Source organism: Osmia lignaria, chromosome 3 (assembly GCF_051020975.1).
Source record: "Osmia lignaria lignaria isolate PbOS001 chromosome 3, iyOsmLign1, whole genome shotgun sequence".
Lineage (NCBI taxonomy): Eukaryota > Metazoa > Arthropoda > Insecta > Hymenoptera > Megachilidae > Osmia > Osmia lignaria.
The window spans coordinates 7188952-7209513 of NC_135034.1; the positions used below are offsets into that span (position 1 = coordinate 7188952).

At 33.2% G+C, this 20562-nt stretch overlaps 1 protein-coding gene across 2 annotated transcripts in view; it reads right to left on the minus strand.

Annotated features, from left to right (window-relative positions):
- Positions 1 to 20562, minus strand: part of centrocortin (cerebellar degeneration-related protein 2-like) — a 52225-nt gene that overhangs the window by 30230 nt on the left and 1433 nt on the right. Inside the window, exon 1 of one of the 2 annotated variants that reach the window (XM_034326621.2) lies at positions 8191 to 8889. The exons of the other annotated variant lie outside the window; for it this stretch is intronic. Within the exon in view, the coding sequence (XP_034182512.1) occupies positions 8191 to 8266 (76 nt within the window). The 5' untranslated portion in view covers positions 8267 to 8889. Of the gene's footprint in view, positions 1 to 8190; positions 8890 to 20562 lie in introns of those variants that run through there. 2 annotated transcript variants of the gene reach the window in all.

The window sequence follows — 20562 nt, forward strand, 5'->3', positions numbered from 1 at the left end:
CACTTCTTTTTTGCGTTCTGTTTGAATATCTTCGCGATTATTTTTCCCCATTGAATACTGGTTACTGTATTCGAAACGTGAGAAATCCAATTGCTCAAGCGTCAATATAAAACTTTTCCTCCAGAAACTTCAGTTACTATTGAAATTTATTAAACAAAGTTGACAGTTCAAATCTTTAATCTCAATATTTATGAAAAGATCCAACTATTTATCAAGTTTTCCTTCTCATAGCTTTCTATTAACGCTTGTATACAATAAAATAAATAATGTAATTTTCATGGAAATGAATTGATGTATTCTGTAGTAAATGTCATATATACGTTATATTGATTCCTCGTGAGAGATCAACGTCACTTGTCCGTGGTAATGATTTTTAATAATAGGACTATATGAAACATTTAAATGATGACAGGTTCGTTGACATTACTAATTGTAAGATTATTTTCTAGGGTGAGCTTAAAGTTTTGCAATTTTGGAATCTTAGAACCTTAGAACTTAGGAATTAAAAAATTTAGAAATTTGAGAATTTGGGAATTCTAGAATGTGAAAATTTGGCAATTTTAGACTAGTCTACTCTTGTAATTTTCCAAAAATATTAATTTCTATCATAACAGCATCTGGTTTATAATTAATTCTTAACGATTATAGCTAATAACCTATGCACCTGATACAACACTACACTTTTTATAAATAAAAAAAAATTCATAACACTTTTTACGCGAGTTCAACTATGTCATTATAATAAAAGAAATCATAGTTTTGCAACTTTCATGGAATAGGTAACGGGTGCAGAACGATCAAAGATAAATTAACCCATAAATACAGTTCTCTAGTAATTTCAATAGACATTAGATCAATGTTTAATCGACAAAACGTTCACACATAGACTGATGAATCGGATCCCTTGGTGAGAGTTGAATCAACTCAAGAAAAAGAAAAAAAATAGAAACAGTCTTGGTTGTTACTTGAAAGCTTGTCCATTCTAATTACTATTTCATAGTGCAATGTGAACTTGGAAAGTCGTTGGTCCATTTGCCTTAGGTGATATATAGGAGGCATTAACGCGAGGTACACTACAAGTGAATATTTTTCAGGATGAAACTCTCTCTAATTTTATTAAAATAAAAATAAATCACTTTTTACACAACAACAATGCCCAGAATAACGAAGCAACTAAATAGGTGATTAATTACTAAACAGGGGTGTAATAAATGAAATTCTAGATTTTTGCATATCAAATGATAACATCAAGATATTAAAACTATGGATATGATTTTGATGTTATCAATATTATAATTTTTTCGAACAACCGACAATTAACTTTCACGACATTCGAATCGCCTCGAAATGATATCCCGAATTAAATAGCCTGTTTGGGAATTCGCGCTGCGGGTCGTTATACCCTTCTCAAAACTGGAGCATTTCGTCCTTTCACCGAAGAAAGTATAGATATTAAAGGTAGATATCAATTTTGATATTACAGTTTACGCGTCACCAGTGAACCAGCTCACGTGGGAATAACTTGTGAACAGATGTACGAAATTACCGACGTACCGTTAAAAAAAAAAACATTATCAAAGAATATGTGGAAGCATATAATATATTATAACGGTGTTTATCTAGCACTTGGTACTTCGTCAAATGACAAAGCGAGTTTACCTTGCAAGGTCTTAGCCTCGACTGACTCCGTAATTCATGAATTGCACATCCACTTTATTGCGATAATATTTACGACCTCAATTTTCTAGAAAACTTCTATTATTATGCACGAAACCTATTCTCGAACAATACCAGTCATTTTTTCATAATTTTCTAGTCATTCTATCATAGGATGCACCTTTGAAAATTATAGTATTAACCCTTGAACAGCGGAGTTTGAGTCAATCGAGACCTAAACTTACAAAAGACATACAAGAATATGAACCTAAAGCTAATGGTATATTTTTTAAACGAAGGGATTTTATATATTGAAAAAATAATTTTTAAAGGAACAGTGTAAAATTTCAAAAATATTATAATCAAAACTATTATAATAAGCAGGATGAATTACACAGCTTATTAATCAAATGAAATAATTACATATATCAAACTACATATATCCTTTTACAAGCTGTCTAATACTACTAATGAGCAACTTGGATTATTCTTCCGCGTTCACTTTCTATGATAAGATTGTCAAAAATGGTATCACTTTCTCTGTATCAAATCAACTGATAACATATCTGAGCCCTAGCCAGCTAATACACAACACGAGTTTCGACAGTTCTGAGGCTAATTAAAAGGCTTGCTGATTTCTCACATTTTTATTAAAACATTGACTGAACAGTGATTAAATTATAAGACTGCATTTCATTGCGCAACGAGCGGAAGTCGAATGTAGAGAAGCTTACAATACCATTGTAACTTCAAGTTGTATCTTCTCATGCCTTTCAAATAAACTTCTATAATTCATTACGTGTAAGTATATGGCCAATGATTTTGTTTGTCATATTACACGACACGCGCCATGCAAAGCCAAGATTAACATGTCACAAAAAAATAAAATGCTTCACAGCTGTTATAATGTTATATGCTGCATTATCAATTAATAATGTAAGAAATATTAAATATGAAATACCAACGTAAGTTGAAATAGCCCATTAATTGTCACAGAGAAAATAATTAGCAAAAAATAATTACATGATTAGCAAAGTAGTAATAGTAAAAATTAATAATATTTTAATTTAAAATAATTAAAAAATTTCAATAAATTATTGGTTATTCCCACAGTATTCATAATAAATATGAAATAATACTTAATTTTGAATAAGTTGGAATCAACATAATCCTTCAAAAGATTTACATATTCAACAACCACCGAGTCAAAACTATATATTATCTGTGATACATCATACTAAAATAGATTCTTAAAAAGATAAAAAAAATTGTAAACATATTATGTATTGTTTAAGAAATGTTTAAAAACATTAAATAGATATTGGTATTATTTAATCATTGATTGATAGATGTTAGATCATCCAAGATTATTCCTAAATTTATTTAATCTGAAGGTATAATGTGTGGGAATTTCCAAGTATTGTATTTATTACAATACTTGGACCTTCTCTACCTACATCACTATTTTCCTTACACAATTATCGAGAAACAACAAAAATAATAAAAATTAATCATGTTTACTCATTACACATCATTCTTCTACAATGACATATAATAAAAACCTGTTTCACAGCGAAATAATAAAAAATTTCAATATAACTACGAATAACAATTTCCTAAAAGATGATAAGGCAGACAAGTATTAATGAGAACAAATTTTGTCAACTTTCAAATCGCATTTTCTTAATGCTTGTAAATGAACACGTACATTTTACGGAATCATTCCCATAAAAATAAATATAACTGATGTATGAATCGGGTTGTCCGAAGTCAACTTTCTAGAAAATAAATCTCTCCGAGTTGATTAAATTCACCTAAAACAAATTATAGTCGTTCGAGGGAAGATCTATTCCCGAGTGATTTTCAACAAAACTCTAACCGGCTCGATTCACGCAACTCACGATGCAACATGTAAGTACACGCATTTCAACGCCTACTCATTTTCGTGCAGAGAAACCAGACGTGATGTTAATATATATAGCTAGCTCGCATAGTATCGTATAACAAAAGCCCTTGTTGTAACACGACTCGTGCAGAAAATGCTTGATGCTTTCCACGTTAATACCGCTTTGTATAGCATGTTATTCATATTAACTTACAAGTGTAGTGGATGCATGCTGCTACAGTTGACAAAGGAGATAGATGTTTCAAGAATTGAATGGTGATATTAAGTTGCTGTATATTTAAATGGTTAATTTAAATAGAGTAATTTAATTTTAATAGAGTGAGCAATTTTACGAAATGATGAGAATAAGCGCTAGTTATCGAATAAATATTTTATTCAACAAAAAGACGATTCACTGAAGTGAAGCTGAAGCAGTGCAGAACTAAAGTGTAATTTATAAGGTAGTTCGTGTCGAACAACGAACAGAAGTCAATGTAAGAGAGATTGTATTACCGGTGCATTGCGGTTGGAGGCAAGCATGTATAATATTTTGATTGTATGTCGTGTTTCCAACGAGAAAGTTTAATTTCCTTTCTCCCCTTTCGAAGAACCGCGCTTAGACGAGCAATATTTTTCTAACCAATAAACGCGTTCCTTGTACAAGTTACGGTCTTTGCAGCTAATTTATTCGAAGCTCCGTTAACGGTGTAATTATTTCAACAGCTGCCAATGGCTCGTTTAGACTTACGGAATCTAACGATGGTAAATATTTCGATATGTCTTCGTTTGAAAATCATGTTTCCTTGCAGATGATCATAACGGAACCTTTCACTAGGTATACAGTACTTGTTAATTCAAAAGAAATTTGCAGGGTTATAGTAACCCTCATAATCCGAAGAAGGGTTAATCTGGGACTCTTTAGATTAACCAGATACATTTGCTACCATTGGCGTAACTAGCACTTTTAATTGGAATGTGTCAGGTCCCTGATTTTACTAATAGAGTCAGATTCTAAAATTTTATAATTTTGGAATTATAAAAGTTTGGAATTTTGGAATTCTTTAATTTCAGAATTTTGGAGTGTACAAATTTTTTAATTATTGATGTTTGGAATCGGGATTTTGGGATTATGGAAAACATTGCGAAAATACATCAACATGTAATGCAATCTACTAGAATTTATAAAAAGAATCAAATTTTGATAATAACTGATAATTAATCCAATTGACGCAGAAAAGATAAATCAGTCTAAGTATAAAGTTCAATGAACAACGTCCCGAGGTATTAAAATGTACTGATCACTCAAGATAAGATAATTTATCTTGGTAAATTATGCTAGATTTACTGTAAATTGGTGAGAAAGGTTATATCATTATTAACAATATCAACCGTTACCTTTCTTAGCCAATCTTCTTTTTCTGTGGAATATCTTAACAATTGTTTTATACATTAGTTATTATGTTACACTATTGTAAATATAATTAATGTATTAATTAGAATGTTAGCTATAACTGATAGAGATATGCTATTGTTTACCGGAAGAGGCTGTCTAATGGTAGTCAGACGGGAAGGGTTTCACTTCTACAAGAACCAATTTCCGGTAACTGTAACATTCGATGCAGCAACGAATCCTTGTTAAACACCTCTATTACGAAATTTATTTGCCCGTAACTCGATCTATACGATCTTTCATACGTTTATACGTTTTTTACGACTTCTACTTGAATGTTTTCAGAGTTTTCTTTTACTGAAGGTTTTATATGCAAAAATAAGTTAAAAATGTAAAATAAAATTTTTAAATACATGTAGTTTGGTTTCCCAGAAAACTGAATTTGAAATTTTTCAAAATATTTGTACTATCAATAGTTTTGTTAATTCAACAATTGCTATGTAATTATTAATATTATTAGAATGTAGTATTAGTCAGTGTTCTTCTTTATGACATTGATACTGAATTCTATGCACGTACTGCAGATTATTGATCCCTATACGATTTTAGGGAAACCTTGAAGGGTGTATCTCATGGCAACACACTGAAAAAACTGCGCCCTTCCTGTTACATGCACTAATACCTTCAATATAAAATACCAAATATTCAGCTCAAAATTTTCTATAATAAAATAAGCACGGTAAAACGAAATATTTTTAATAAACAAAATAATTTTAATGATTCTAAATGATACTAGTTTCAAGTAGTTTGAATACAGTCAACATTTTATACAGTTAATAGACAGTAAAGATAGAGTACGTGCATTATTTCTGCCCCAGATACTTTCATTTTTGCAATAAGGGTTAGTCGATGGTATGCTAAGAGCCTGAAGCAAATATCATAAGTATGCACAGCCACTTCCTTCCAACGCCACGTGACGTTAGGTATGCCTGGCTCTTAATAAGAAAAGAGCAAAACACGACCGGTAATGGTGCGACTCGTTTGCATTAATCACTTACTGCTTTTTAATTAATTTCATAAAACCACCGTGGTTTTACTCACTACCAAAGGTTTTTCATAGACAAGTTAAGGGAAATTATAATTTAACTACCAATTATAAATAGATATAATTGAGATATGTATAATTGTTGTATAATTGCAATTTTATACAATTAAGCATTAGAATTTGTTCTACTCGTTTTAAATACTTATCACAACTCTTAAATATAATTCTAAATAGCAATCGATTCAAAATATAACACTTTATAGTAAATTTTCCACTTTTTATCTTTATTTTATTTGCAAAGTTTATTCAGCTTCTCTTTTGTTAAGAAAATAACGACGAAAAATGTTGAAGCGTATTATTGATTAGCAAGCACCACTGTCGCCAGAGATGCTTTTTCTAGAACATGAAGAAAGAAGAGGAAACAGAACGCCAAAAATCAATAAAGAGAAAGACCGAACCATATTATAAGACAAAGATCATTGTTCTTTAACTACACCTTGAATATCTATCAATCTCACTATCGATATCAAGGACGAATATTTAAATGTTCGAACACACGCTCAACGGTTACCATATCCGGTTGCAATAATTACTATGTCACTTACGACAACCCATAATAACATTAGAAGAATTTCTCATTTTAATTGCAACGTTCGTTAGGAATAATGCGTATGTACCTTATACCACGTAATTTCTTCAGCAATTCATCGTGTAATTGACTACAATTGTTCAAAATTAGCATTATTTTACTACACACAATTTCGTGTGAAAAACGAGATAAAATGGTACTATGGATATTTAATCGTGTCCGAAACTATTGATGCTCCTTGCGAGTCCAACATGCATTTCCTATTGAATATAAATCATGACGCACCGTTTGCGTCATACGCTGTGTATCCTGTATAAGTGACGACGCACCATATGCGTCATACACTATGTGTTTAAAAGAAAGTGGGTTCTAATATAGCGCCATTTTAAACTGATTATAAGTAAAAAACTAATAATCTAAAATAGCAAATTGGACCATTATATCATGTCTGACTAGTATGAAGATTAGTGTATTAAATAAAAAATTCTAACTGCTACAGATTTTATAACAAGACCCGAATATATACAAATCGTGCGAGGAAAAAGTGAGTTTAACGGATGCGGTCATAAGATAAAATTTCTTTTAATTAGAACACATACGTTGGAAGGTTATTCGTTGTCACGCCTGCTGTACGTCTTTATCAGTAGAAACTTCTGCGATAAAGACAACGGAATGGAAAATAACGTCTCATTTTTTATTTTAAGGTTAAAAAATAGTGACGAGAAATCGGTATTTTTCCGTTCATCAAACAGTTCCATTATAGATTTAATTTCATTTACACGTTTCGAATTAAAAAATTGATCTTTAATAGAGAAAATCTTTTTTTATGTTTTATTTCATCATATTTGTTGAGAAATAATAAATAATTTAATGAAATTAAGAGAATATTCAAGAACATTCGAGATCGGTATTAATGCGCATGTCTGTTCGCATCGAAACATTCATTTCAAAAGACAATTTTTTTACATAATATTATAAATAAAATATATTTTTCGCAGATGATTAGGAAAAAAGATGATCGTTTAAAAATGAACTTATCGCGTAACGCAACTGTTATGCCACCTAAGTGATCAAAGGTTGAATAGCCAGTAAGTAACCGATAATTTTTTCATGAAATATAAGTTTCAAAAAAGAAAAAGAAAAAACCGACAAAAAAATAAGACATCTATCTTTTCAAGGCTCATCAGTTAAAAATAGTTATTATGAAACTACCAAAAATTATGAAAGTTTTGCTATCGTTTAATTGTTAATAATAAGAGATGGTATGCACACTTAAGGTGTCGATGCAGCTGCAGTAACTATTCAAGGCATGAACCGTGTCCATGAGTCATCGTTTCGGACTGTCAAAGTCGTCTGCAAAGAACCGACTCGGAGGAATATTGATCGCGATACTGGTCGTCTCTTTCGAAAATCAAGAATCTTTTTGTTCTTGTTTTCTAAACGAAAGCACGTTTGAAATGGAATAAGTATACACATACGTATATATACAAAGATATTGATCGCGTCTCGAGGTCAGCCATGAAAAGCTATTCGACAATTTGGAGGAGTCGCGGTTGCAGCTGCAGCGCGACCTTGGGCGTGATCCTGAAATAAATAGTATCGACAAAGTTGTCAGTGAAATTTACCTTGAAGCATATTGTTATCGGCATCCTCGTCCGCGAGGCAGTGGACGCTGCCGAAGGAGGAAGACAGCAGACTCATGTTTCCTTTTCAAAGTTGTTATCCCCGAACCGGAATGAAGTCAGTCGGAATCGCGAAAAAGCCGCCTAGCCCATACGCGTGACGCGATTGGTCGAACGACGGCTAGTTCTAATGGACGAGCCAATCGCGAGCGAGTATTGGCCGCCCGGTATACCGAGCGAACCTTTCCTAACGCACCTGTCGGCTGAGCATCCGGCCGACTTGAGAACGCTTCGTCGCCGATCACTTTCACTCGTCGCGAAAAGAATGATCGCGATATCGTTTACAATCCTCGACGATTTCGCCGCGAGGAGAATCCTTCCGTTTTTCCAAGCGGCTGAACCAGGCGGCTGTTCGATTCACACTACTACAATCGGACGTATCTGTCAATCGCGCATCCCGCCGGAATCCTTGATCGTTGACCGTTCGAACATCCAACGAACTACGCGCACTACGAACCGAAAGTATACACGTCTGCTATCATTGGCACCGTTGCGTTGTCGCTACCTCGCACTTAACGAACAAGACGGAAACGTAGGAAAATCCCCCATCCAGCACCGTCGCTACGTCGCGAAAGACGACGACGCATGACGCGTGCAGGGACAACCGAGCACCACCGAGCCACGATCAATAAGCGCTGCCACGGCGTCTGCGCCGACAATGCGATGCCACGCCGGGCGGGAGACGGGAGGAGAGAGACAGGGATTAAGTGCCTGTGTGGGTGTGTCTGTGTGCTCGCGCTATCGACGCGACGTGTATCGACGATTTAGGCTGCCCTCACGTTTACGTGTTCAACACGACCGAGAGAGTGGCTGCGTTAATTGCTCCTCTTGTCTTAATGCTTTATTCCTCGATAGCGTGCTCTAATGAACCTAGCGTGCTTCTTTACATATTCATGCTTCACTTGTATGCACCGCTCCAAATGACCGACTATTGACTGCAGACGGAAATCAATATTGACAAAGCGTCGTATATTCAATTCCAATATATTATATTTTCACCAGGGATTACGCACACGGGGAGGGGGGTAGAAAAATTTGGGAGGTAAAATATGTACTTTTGGGCTCTCACTCGAACGAAACCGATTTTTTCCGATACTCAATATATCTGCCTACCCACCATCACTAATTTTCACACGTAATTCTAATGAAGACTGATTGTATATGTACATATAGACAGTAAGCATTCCTATGCACGAGATTATAATTATGCAGATACATATTGAAACGCTGTGAGATTTGAGAAACTGTAGATAGAAATTATGATATCTAATGAGAAGATTGCTGATATTAAAATTTAGTGCTTTCGTACTATTGCATATCTATTTATTCTAATAATTTGTTCAATTTTGCTTACAAGCATTGATCATTTCTTGAGAAATCAATTTTTTGAATGTGTTTAACTATTTAAACTGCTACCACTTTCGCACCTAAAGTTAGTCTTTAGGTAACTTTCGTTAACACAAGTTTGATCGAATTGCCTCTCACCGCCGCAGAGAAATATCTAGGGCAACTTTAATCGCTTGATTTTCACTAAATTACTAGGAACTAACTAGTTGCGCCTTTGATAAAACTTTGATTACAATTTAATTATAGTGAAATGAAATGCATACTTTACATTTCATAGTTTTACTTTTTAACTGTTTTATCGATAAAATTGTTCATTTTGTGAATTTATAAAAATTTATGTTATCTTTGTTATAGACCTGAATTTTTAAAAAATTCTTTCATTTAAAATTATATATATTTTATTGTTTGAATTAATTTTTATATGTACGGATTGCGGTTGATCCCATCACTACTTGTGACGGAACATGGGAATGTCGTAACGTCCAACGTAATCCGTTCGCGATAGAATCATGTGTATCGCTGTCAGGTTCCTAAAAGAATCGAAGGTCACTGAGAGGCTTCAGAAAAGGCATTAGCACTGTTATTAGTGCATTTACCATTATAGTAACTACCTTGAAACATTATTCTATAATAACAATAATGAACCCTTTCTTTTAGCGATGGTTTAGAATTGAAAATTTCCTAATTAAAGGTAACCGGTCAAATATTTGAATCAAGTAATTTAAAAAAATAGAAACAATTTTTATATACAACTTTTTAATCAATTGTTTATTCTATAATGCCATTTTCCCAAAAGAAGCCTACTTTCCTCGATAATGTACATACATATATTTTCTTTGAAACCGGAAATCTTTTCATCAAGCACACAAATGCTTTTCACCAAGGTATCGATCAATAAGAAACGTACAGAACCAGCGTGAAAGTAGGTGACACGTGAGATCATACGAATTATCATACGTAATTTCCTTCATCATTCCTGTAATTATATGTTTCGCGTATAATCATATTAAATTTGAAATGGAGCGAAAGTATGAGATATCCAATACTTTCGTAACGTCTTCGTATCATCTCGCGGCTTGTGAAGGTACCGAAAGACTTTTCACCCCTTCCGTAACCTACTTCCGTTAATTTTGCCTGATCATTCAATAAATCTTCCGTAAACGTGACTCGACAGCCGATCGTGATCATCTTTGATACGTTCGCTCATCATCGATCGCCATTTCACTGAAACTATACTATCGTTTCTCTACTTGTTACGAGTTCTTTAATCCGTTTTATTAATCCCGGAGAGACTAACATGATAATTGAGATAGAGGCAACTTGGGCCCATAGCATTATCGTATAACTGGGATTTTTCTGGTGTAAATTTTAGAAATTTTTAAATTCTAGAATTTTAAAAATCTAAAATTTTGAAATCCTGGAATTTTTTGTTTCTGAAGTTCTGTTATTTTGGAGCTCTGGAATTTTTGGATTCTAAAATTTTGGTATTCTGGAATTTTGAAGTTTTAAAACTCTACCATTTTGGAATTCTTGAATTTTTGAATTCCGTCACTTTGAAATTCCAAAATTTTAGATTCTTACAATTTTAAAATGGCAATGTATTTTACCCAATTGGGGCGGGGGAGGAAGGGATCCTAGCTTTGAACTAGTTATGTCAATGAATTATATTAACATACATATTAATTAGGTTGATTTCTCTCATAGTTAAATAAATGACATTCCTTAAAAATATTATCATGAAATTTCATCTTCAATTTGTATATCATCAAGATGCATTAGCTAATGCACGAGAAAAACATAAATGTTTTGATTCAACATTGACATTGCTAATGAAGGAAGTAATTAACATCACAAGCCAACATGTCATCAACGTTGTTTTACCAGTCTCTTCCTCGTTTATTCAAAGAATCATCATTTCAGCCACTACTGACTATATCTATATATACTAGTCACTGCAATAAAATACACGTTTTCCAACGGTGGATTTTCTAGAAACCAGGTTATTAATAATAAGAATTGGGTCGTTTAGTAAAAGAAAATCAATTTCTTTGGGTTACTTTCGTATATGCATTCGTTACGATACGGGTGACCGTAGGTAATTACATGTAGATTAAGTGTGTTTATAATTAAGGCAGAGGAAAACTATTATAAAAGTTCTATAGAATAAAGCAGTAGCGCAATCATAATTGTTTGACAGGGGGGATTTTATTATACATTATTAATTGTTTGCCTTCGACGACATTTTTTGAAATTGAAGGGTTAATAAAAATAATGATTTTATTCCATCCAAAATAAAATTCTCACAGTTTTCAGATACGAGAAAGTTATAAAAAAAAAAGAAATGATTGAGCGAATGATGAACCATGAAAGGTCAGCTTGAAATGAGTCTGAGCGACCTTAAAGGTAAAAGTTTAATAAGCACCAGATGATAGATGGAATCAGTGGCAGTGTGAAATCGAGGCAACCTGTTCCTCGGTTGAGAAACGGAAGAGCAATACGTTTTGCAACTCTCCTCTGCCTATATCGAGCACTTTTGCATTTACAGGGTATCCTTTAACCAACAAGGAAATATACTTATATTTTATCTGATAAAGGATAGACTACATACGAAATCTCAGCATAGCTATTCACTTCCTAATATCTAACAAAAGGTGTAAGGTTTCTTTATCTATTCTGAATGGTAATTTATTTTCAATATTTTTATAATAATTTATCTCAAGATTTACAACAGTTGAGCCTGATAAAAAATTGCACCTGTTGTTCTGATTTAACTGACAAGGAAATACACTTAAACGTTATCGGGTAAAGTACAGTTTACATGAGAGCAAAATAAAATTTTCAACACTCCTCACTTCCTATTTTCTAATCGCACAAAGATGCGTTAAAAATATAAACAATATGATACAGATAAGCATTATTAATAAAATAATATGTACATTGATGATTATCACCTAGTATAATTCATTTCTTTTCCTATGATTTTGTTCAATTATTAGATATGCCAATTAATTTTTATTTTTATTGAAAATTTATTTTCCAGAAGTTATACTAATTTCAATTTTTCACATAATTGTTATTGTTGGCTACAGCTCCGAACCCTATTGTCAAAAAATACTGAATGGAATTGTTTTTATTATTGCTCTTTTCTTTACGATGAAAAGTATTTCAATTTATTTGGAATAAATTTCAGTTTCTGAACCAAGTTTATCCATTAACGGGGGCCTTCGAAGGTTCGATAGCCCCAGCATTACCAGAAATCTTTTTTAAATCACATTTGAAAGAAAGCATTCCATCGTTTCATCTTTACACATTCTTACATTGATTTACCGTATCAAGAATCTGTAAACGAGAAGATCAGAAAGTTGCAATGGTCCGATGACTACACATCCGCGAAGATATCAGACTGGAATAGCAATTTCTTTTAATAACAGGAAGAAACTGCTGCAGTTCGTGTTCTAGCGAAGAAGAGAGTCACGTTTGTACGTGATCTTCAAATGCTAAACGATGAATTTCATATTGGAAAGAACCATAAATGTGGAATATTTTTTTCATTTTTTATAACTATCACCTGAATTACACGTTCAATCGTGAATATGATTTATTATCATAAGCAGATTACTTTTACTGGCCAAGAGGTAATAATAATAATAATGTTTGTTTATTGAATTTTAACGACATAAATGTACACTATTATATAGGTTCCATTTACCATTCATGCTAATATAGTAATATGTATTATAATAGTGCTGAACTATAATAATGTATTGTCAACTATAAAAGTAATGGTAGATAATTATGTACTTTCTTCTGTTATTCTAATCGTAGTAGTTACAATAACAGAATATGAAGTTTTGCTATTTTGGGCTTTTTTGGAATTTTAGAAATCTAAAACTTGGGGATTCTGAAATTTTTGAAATTTGAAATTTGGGAATTCTAAAACTTTGAAATTTCGAAATATTGGAAATCGAAGATTATGAATTTATGAACAAGAGTAACTGCGCCCTATATTTGAAACTGATCATCACTGGGTGATCCTCCTAGTATTCCATGAAAATTGGAACAAAGTTGATTTGAAATTCTCTTTGAAATTCATATATTTAATGGATTTAGAGCGTCGATGCAAGTTGCCTCTAGGCGTACACGTGTGACTTACATACATCAGTGTACTCGATGGCAATCAAGCTCGGTATTCGATCGAGCCGGCGTTAGATATTTTATTCAATTACACTCTCTGTACAAGACCAGTCTCGCTCTCTCCTCTGAATTGATCCATGGATCGAACAGTAGAGATCCGTAGGAATCGAATCAGTGACCAATGCGTACGGCATTGCCCCGATCGTGATTTCCTCGGGGCTGTCGTTAATTGGAAAAGAAATTCTTGGTCGTGAGCTCCTCGTCTTTTCTCGTTTTGTTTCACCAACGAAGTGGCGCACAAAATCAACAAGCAGTTAATGTTAGCTCTTAATGAACGATCAAAGATACAGGGTAATTTAGGTATGTATTTTCGCCTCCAACGAAACATTACAATTTTTGTTTAATTCAATAAATAAATGAATGATACATTGGTCACATAAAATAATAGTGGTGTAACTCTTTTTATTGATGTATCGAGAAAAGCAAACTTTTATGAAATGTTCCTGGATCAATTAAAAAATGAAGATATCCTTGAAATATTTGGTTCACCTCCACTTCTGATGCCGACATATGCATCTCCATTCAACACCGTTTAATTATTCCTAATATCTTTTTCTGTTTTATTCTATTTCAGAACTACAGCTTAGCCATCAGAACTACAGATTAGTACATCAAGTTATACCTCCTTATTACATGGCTAAAGCCATGAACTCAGATTATACTGACATGTAATTATTTTTAAGTATGCAATCATTTCCGCAGACACAGAAAATCCATATGATTTTCATAATTCAAGGTGATGGTTCATTTGAGAACGAGACGAATGCCAGCAGACACTCGATCCATTCTTCACGGTTCTGTTTTAGAATTGACCTTTAGATCGTCTTTCTTACTATAAATGGATTGGCTTAAATATAGCCAATTAAATAATGGCAATTAATAAGCCAATTAAAGAATTTGTATAATGACATCTTTATCCACTTTTGTCTTCAGATCATATAATTGATATTACGATAATTTCTTTTTGATTTCGTTTCAAAAGATTGCAATTTATAAAATGTCAACATATTGATTTAGAAATCACATAAATCGTGTCAAAATATTTTTTCGTGTAATTTAATAAATCACGTTCGCTTCAAATGACCGCGATAAATATGTTAACCAATTGCGAATTCGACCAATAAATCCTGCAAATTACATAGCTCTTTTTGTAAAAAAGTTTCGAATCCCTAATTTCTTCGGTAGCCAATCATGGTTCAAGCGTTCCACTTTTCCATGAAATACCATGGCTCTACGGTAGCTACGATTCCGAATCCTTTATCGTGCCTCCATAATTGGCAGCTTTTACAATTTGTAATTGGCAGTCGACTGAAAGGCTGGAACGCGAACAAGTTTCGATGCTTTGTCGATGTCACGGGAACAGTAACGTGAGAGTGCTATACCCACGGCATGGTTCGCGATACAGGGTGTTCGTATACAGGGTGTTTCATGCAGTTGAACTAAATCAGTTATCTCTAAAACGGGTGAAAATAGAAAAGAAATCTTCTGAAATTAAATTAAATAGCATCTGGAATTTTGGACCTCAGAATCTTAGAATCCTAGAATTCTTAAAATTTCAAAAGCTTAGACTCTTGGAATTTTTAAATTTCAGAATTTTTAAATTTCAAAATGGTAGAATTTAGAATTCTACAAGTTTAGAATTGTGCATATCTTGGAATTCTAAAAGAAATTTTTACCCATATTCTACCGTTTGAAAGCTATAGTTTTGACCCAGATGTATGAAACACCCTGTACACTTTCTAATCAACGAGCATCGCCTTTTACGAATTCTATTGCTGATCGTTTGAACATTGTTTCATGGAGGTTGATCCTTGCCTCTCGAACATGCTCCGTTCTAGTTTGTTCAAGATATGAGCGACAAAATCAAGGTAATCAATTCTTGGAGAAAGGACAATTCCGTTCTATAATACGTCATTGATTATTAATGAAAATACGTATCTATCAAACAATACTTTCAAAGTTAAATTTAAACACCACCCTAATGGAAATACTATTTACCACCTTCTACACTTAAAAGATATAACACTGACTAACTCTTTATATAGAATTGATCTTGCAATAAATAAATCTTTTGAAGCAGCAAATAGTCATTGAAAAATTGAAAACAAGCCTTTCATCAATTTTCTTGGTTGTTACAATTGCAGAGCAGCCCTACCTATTTTCGCTGAAAGTAAATTGATAGCTCTTGGTAGACCCATTTTCGACCAGCTGAGAACAATTGAATTAACATCTTGTTAAATCACAGGTTCCTTTGATCTTTACATTGTAATATCCTCCCTGCTATTACCCTTTTCATCTATTTCATTGTTCAATTTAATTACGTCAATACGTTCTATAATCATGTATCATATGGCCAACAAACGAAAACTAGAGAAAGTCAAAAGTATTTCATTTATCTCTTCTTCTATATTTTTCTTTCATAGGTGCAATATGAATATTCAATGTTATGCCATCTTTCATTCTACTAGTGATCTTTAACAAGGATATCCTTTTATGATACTTTCTCTTTTATCTCAACCCTGCTCCAATAAACTAATTTGTCGATTACTTTGAGTGCCAAGACAAGCTGTAGACAAAATGAGAACTAGCTGAAGACAAATCTAACTTGTTCCTTATTTGTCAGTGTTGCAATATTCCGGTCAGTACAACGTAACTAATAAGGGATGCTTCAAACGTGGTCTTTAATGGTGTTAATGACATTTGATAGAATTTTTGAATTTCAAACTTTTAGAATTATAGAATATTTTGGAATTTTAGAATCCTCTGTTTTAGGGATTTTAGGATTTTAGAATTCTGAAGTCTTGGAATTCTAGAATTTTGGAATTTTGTAGTTTTGAAATTTTTGAATTCTGAAATTATAGAATTTTGGAATTTAAAAATTACAATTTGTATTCATAAAATTTTAAGACAGTGAGGGGATTAGTTCACACTTTCGGATCAGCCATGTCCACCCTCCCTACCTAATTACCCCAATAAATGATGATATTTTTTTAAAAGATAGATACTACGAGAACTATTTCTGTACTTAATATAAAGAAATTTATATCATATGTTAGTATTCAATCAGCTTTTAGCTATATACATAATTCGGGTACGTGTATAGAGAACGGTCTCTCGAGTTGATAAGGAATTTCCCTCCTGGCATAAAAGTTTATACGGTAACGGTATTCTCTCAAGCGTGGTCAAGATAAGCCAAGGTGTTACGGAATTACCGAGTGATTAACTATGCGTACTATAAATAATTAGAGAAGTATGCTTCGCGTGCGTGTCCTATTCTTGAACTTTTATGTAACCTCCACTGCCGCTATTTGCATGTTTTACTGAACACTGATATTACAATTTCTGATTGACAGTAATTAGACTACGAACGTTTACACAGCATCCATGAAGTAAACAAAAATTATAATATAAAATTTTGTTATATTGAGACAAAATTTTGAAACAATCCATATAGTTCACAAATTCACAGTTCATTTCATTTTAAGGCTACATTTCATCTTAGAGGACCAAAAATTTTTGGTTAAAAATTATCAAATCTTATGTATTTTTTAAACCATTGGTTTCCAAAACTTTTCACTTGTATTTTTGAATATTTCAGGTTGAAAATTACAAGATTTGATATTTTTGAACCACTCATTTTTGCTCCCACGAAACGAAGTTTTACCCATTTTTCCATTGGTAGGTACTATGCATTTTGCAGATTGCGATATGTCATGAATGCAATAAATACTCATCCACAGTGTGATGATAATTAATAATTCACCGTCTGGTGAAACAGGCTAGAAATGACGATGGTATTACGCCTCCCGACTTTCCATTAATCGAGTCGTGAACGCGGAAGACACTTGTAATTCTACATAATGGGATAAGGATGCGAGATTACCGCTTGCGAAGATACAAAGAAAATTCGCCAAAAGTCTAACACAAGCGTGTAAAAATTGGAAGAATTTTACTCTGCGAGTTGGCATTTTATCAGAAGTATAATTTAATTAAGCAAGGAAAGTTACATTTTGATTTAATTTTGAAGCAAAACAGAGCGAAACGAAAGCATAATAAATCTACTTAGCATAATTAACACTTTACTGTCGCTATACATATGTATGTATATCTGTAGGAAGTTTAGTACAATATGTAGTCCCCATGACTTTTAAAATAATGCCAATAGCCTGAAGCAAAAATATGATGAAGAAAAATGCATTATAAAAATACACTTCTCTCTCAAATAAATTACATTAAATATATAACATCAAAATACATTACTTTTATTCTTTCATATTTTTCCTAGGTTCTGGGACACCCTGTATACATGCATATTTAAAATACAACCTAACCTAACCTAACCAAACCTATTACTATTCTAATTCCAACAGACTAGGAATGAATTAGCTTTTAATTAAAAAAGGGTACAACAAACTACTTCCAAATTAACTCCATGGTCAACAAGTGACACACATTTAGTTGATAAGAAACTTTGAGAGAGCGAGACAGAACCAAAACAAACACACTAGATAATATCGTTATAATCCTTGAGCCTTAATAAAGGATATTAATTTAAAGTCGAATGATAATTTTTAAACGAAAGAGTTTCTTATACTGGAGCAATAATTTTTAAAGAAACAGTGTAAAAATTTAGAAAATGGAAAGAACATAAGATACAAAATTAAATAAAAATTAGGGCTCTGTCCCTGGTCCGCCGTCTAAGGGTAAAAGATCATGTCAAAGTACGTACATATTGTCTTCATTGTTATACGTTCAGAACATGTAACGAACAAGATACACCGAATAAGATCGACAGATTACGACGTACGAATTAACAGCTGGCTTCACAGCCAGGGGTATTCAGATTATCATCGAATACACTGATGATTTTCTTCGTGTCTAATAACCGACAGTCAGATCGATCGCACGATATCGATCGCCGTTGCGGTCTCGTTTGTATGTACACCGGTCGATAATTGCGAAACACTAACCGGTTAATTGGCTTTGCTAAATTCTGAAACCAACCACCTACGATCGAGATAACGATCGATGCTTCAGGATTAAGTTGAATTAAAAATACACGGGGTTTCATCGTGAATAGAAAGCGGTTGATTTTCATTCGCGTATATCTTGGTGAACCTCAACGACCTTACCGCTGCCAATGGAGAATTCTCACTCATCACCATCCATCAGGATATAAAAAGGAGAAATTGATTTGGTGAATAAGGAAAGGGAAAGGTCGGTTGCTGGTTGCTGAGCAAACATAACATAACAACTTTGAGAATCAAATCATCAGAATGATTTTAAATGTGAAAGCATTATTTATTTGTTTTATTGATATTTGTTAGTATTATGTAGGCACTTTTGGAAATTATATCTGGTATTAATCTTAAATAAAAATTTCCTTCAACCCTGGGACAGCGGACCATGGAGAGAGCTCATTTATATTATTTTCATTTTTTACATTTTACACTGTTCCTTTATAAATTATTCTTCCAATATATGAGATTCGATTTACAATATGTTAAATGAAAATTTAAGTGTAAAAGTATTCAAGCGCGAGCCTCGGTGACCGGGGCTGCCCCGAGCAAATGGAATCATTGCACAGAAATGTTACCGACTCAATCACATTTCAGAAATAAAAGAGTGTGCTTGAAAGAATATGTTTAATTTTTTGAATTGTAACGTGACGTTGGTCATTTCAATTAACACAGTGGAAGTAATGAAAGTTGAAGTATGCGTGCCACGCATTTCTGTCCCTATTCTTTTCATTTAAAGCTGAATGTTTAAATGTGAGATTACATAACGAACGTTGTATTAGTTATGCGAATACTTTCTCGCATCGGCAATTCGCAATTCTGCAACATTATACGAGAAAGCGATGGGATATCGCTTCTCGTGGTAAGGAGCGTTGCCTTTTTTATTTACCTAGCCGCAACTTTTCGATCAACAAAATCGTTCTGTCAAGAGAATTTTCACGCGAGTGAAAGTCTACGACTAAACGATACTCGTTTAACTCGTTTCCTTAACGACATTCAATTTTTCCTCTGTATAGATCACAGTATGGAAATACTCGGTACGCTAATATTAAACTGACGTTTTGGATTATGAAACAATCCAAACTGGGTATTCATTAATTAACGCGTTGATTATTCTTATCATTGCTAATGGCCACCACAAATTTTTCTTATCGATAATAAATTTATTAATAAATTTCTTAATCGCTTAATATCCAGGTACGTAATATTATGTTGTCATGCTTTTAAATAGGGATATTAAGTGGTTAATACCGTGAATTACTAGATGAAAGATAAAATATTATGTTCTTTATAATTGCTATTAATTTCATTTTGTCAGAAATTATTTCAATTTGTAATTTAAAATAACTGATATTCCTCAAGAAAATAGCGATGCCCCTAATTTCCGATCCTTCCCGTAGATTTCCCAGAAAAAATGACAATTTAGGGGTGAGGACTCCATATATACAGGGTGATTCTCTCGCTAGGGGACACAAAGGAACACTGGCGACAATGGATCCCTTGACCACACCATAAAGAGGTCCGTATTATCACGTGTCAGCGGGGACTTACCCGGGCCGAGACGACTCTGTGTGTCTTCATGGTGCGGTCAAGGGATTCATTGTCGCCAGTTCCTTTGTGTCCCCTAGTGAGAGGATCACCCTGTATAGGAACTGTGGATCCTCGCCACTTGCGTATAAACTTTAACGCCGGAAAATTTGATTTAATATTTCTTTTATTATTCATATGTTTCAATTATACTGTGTTTGAATTACTT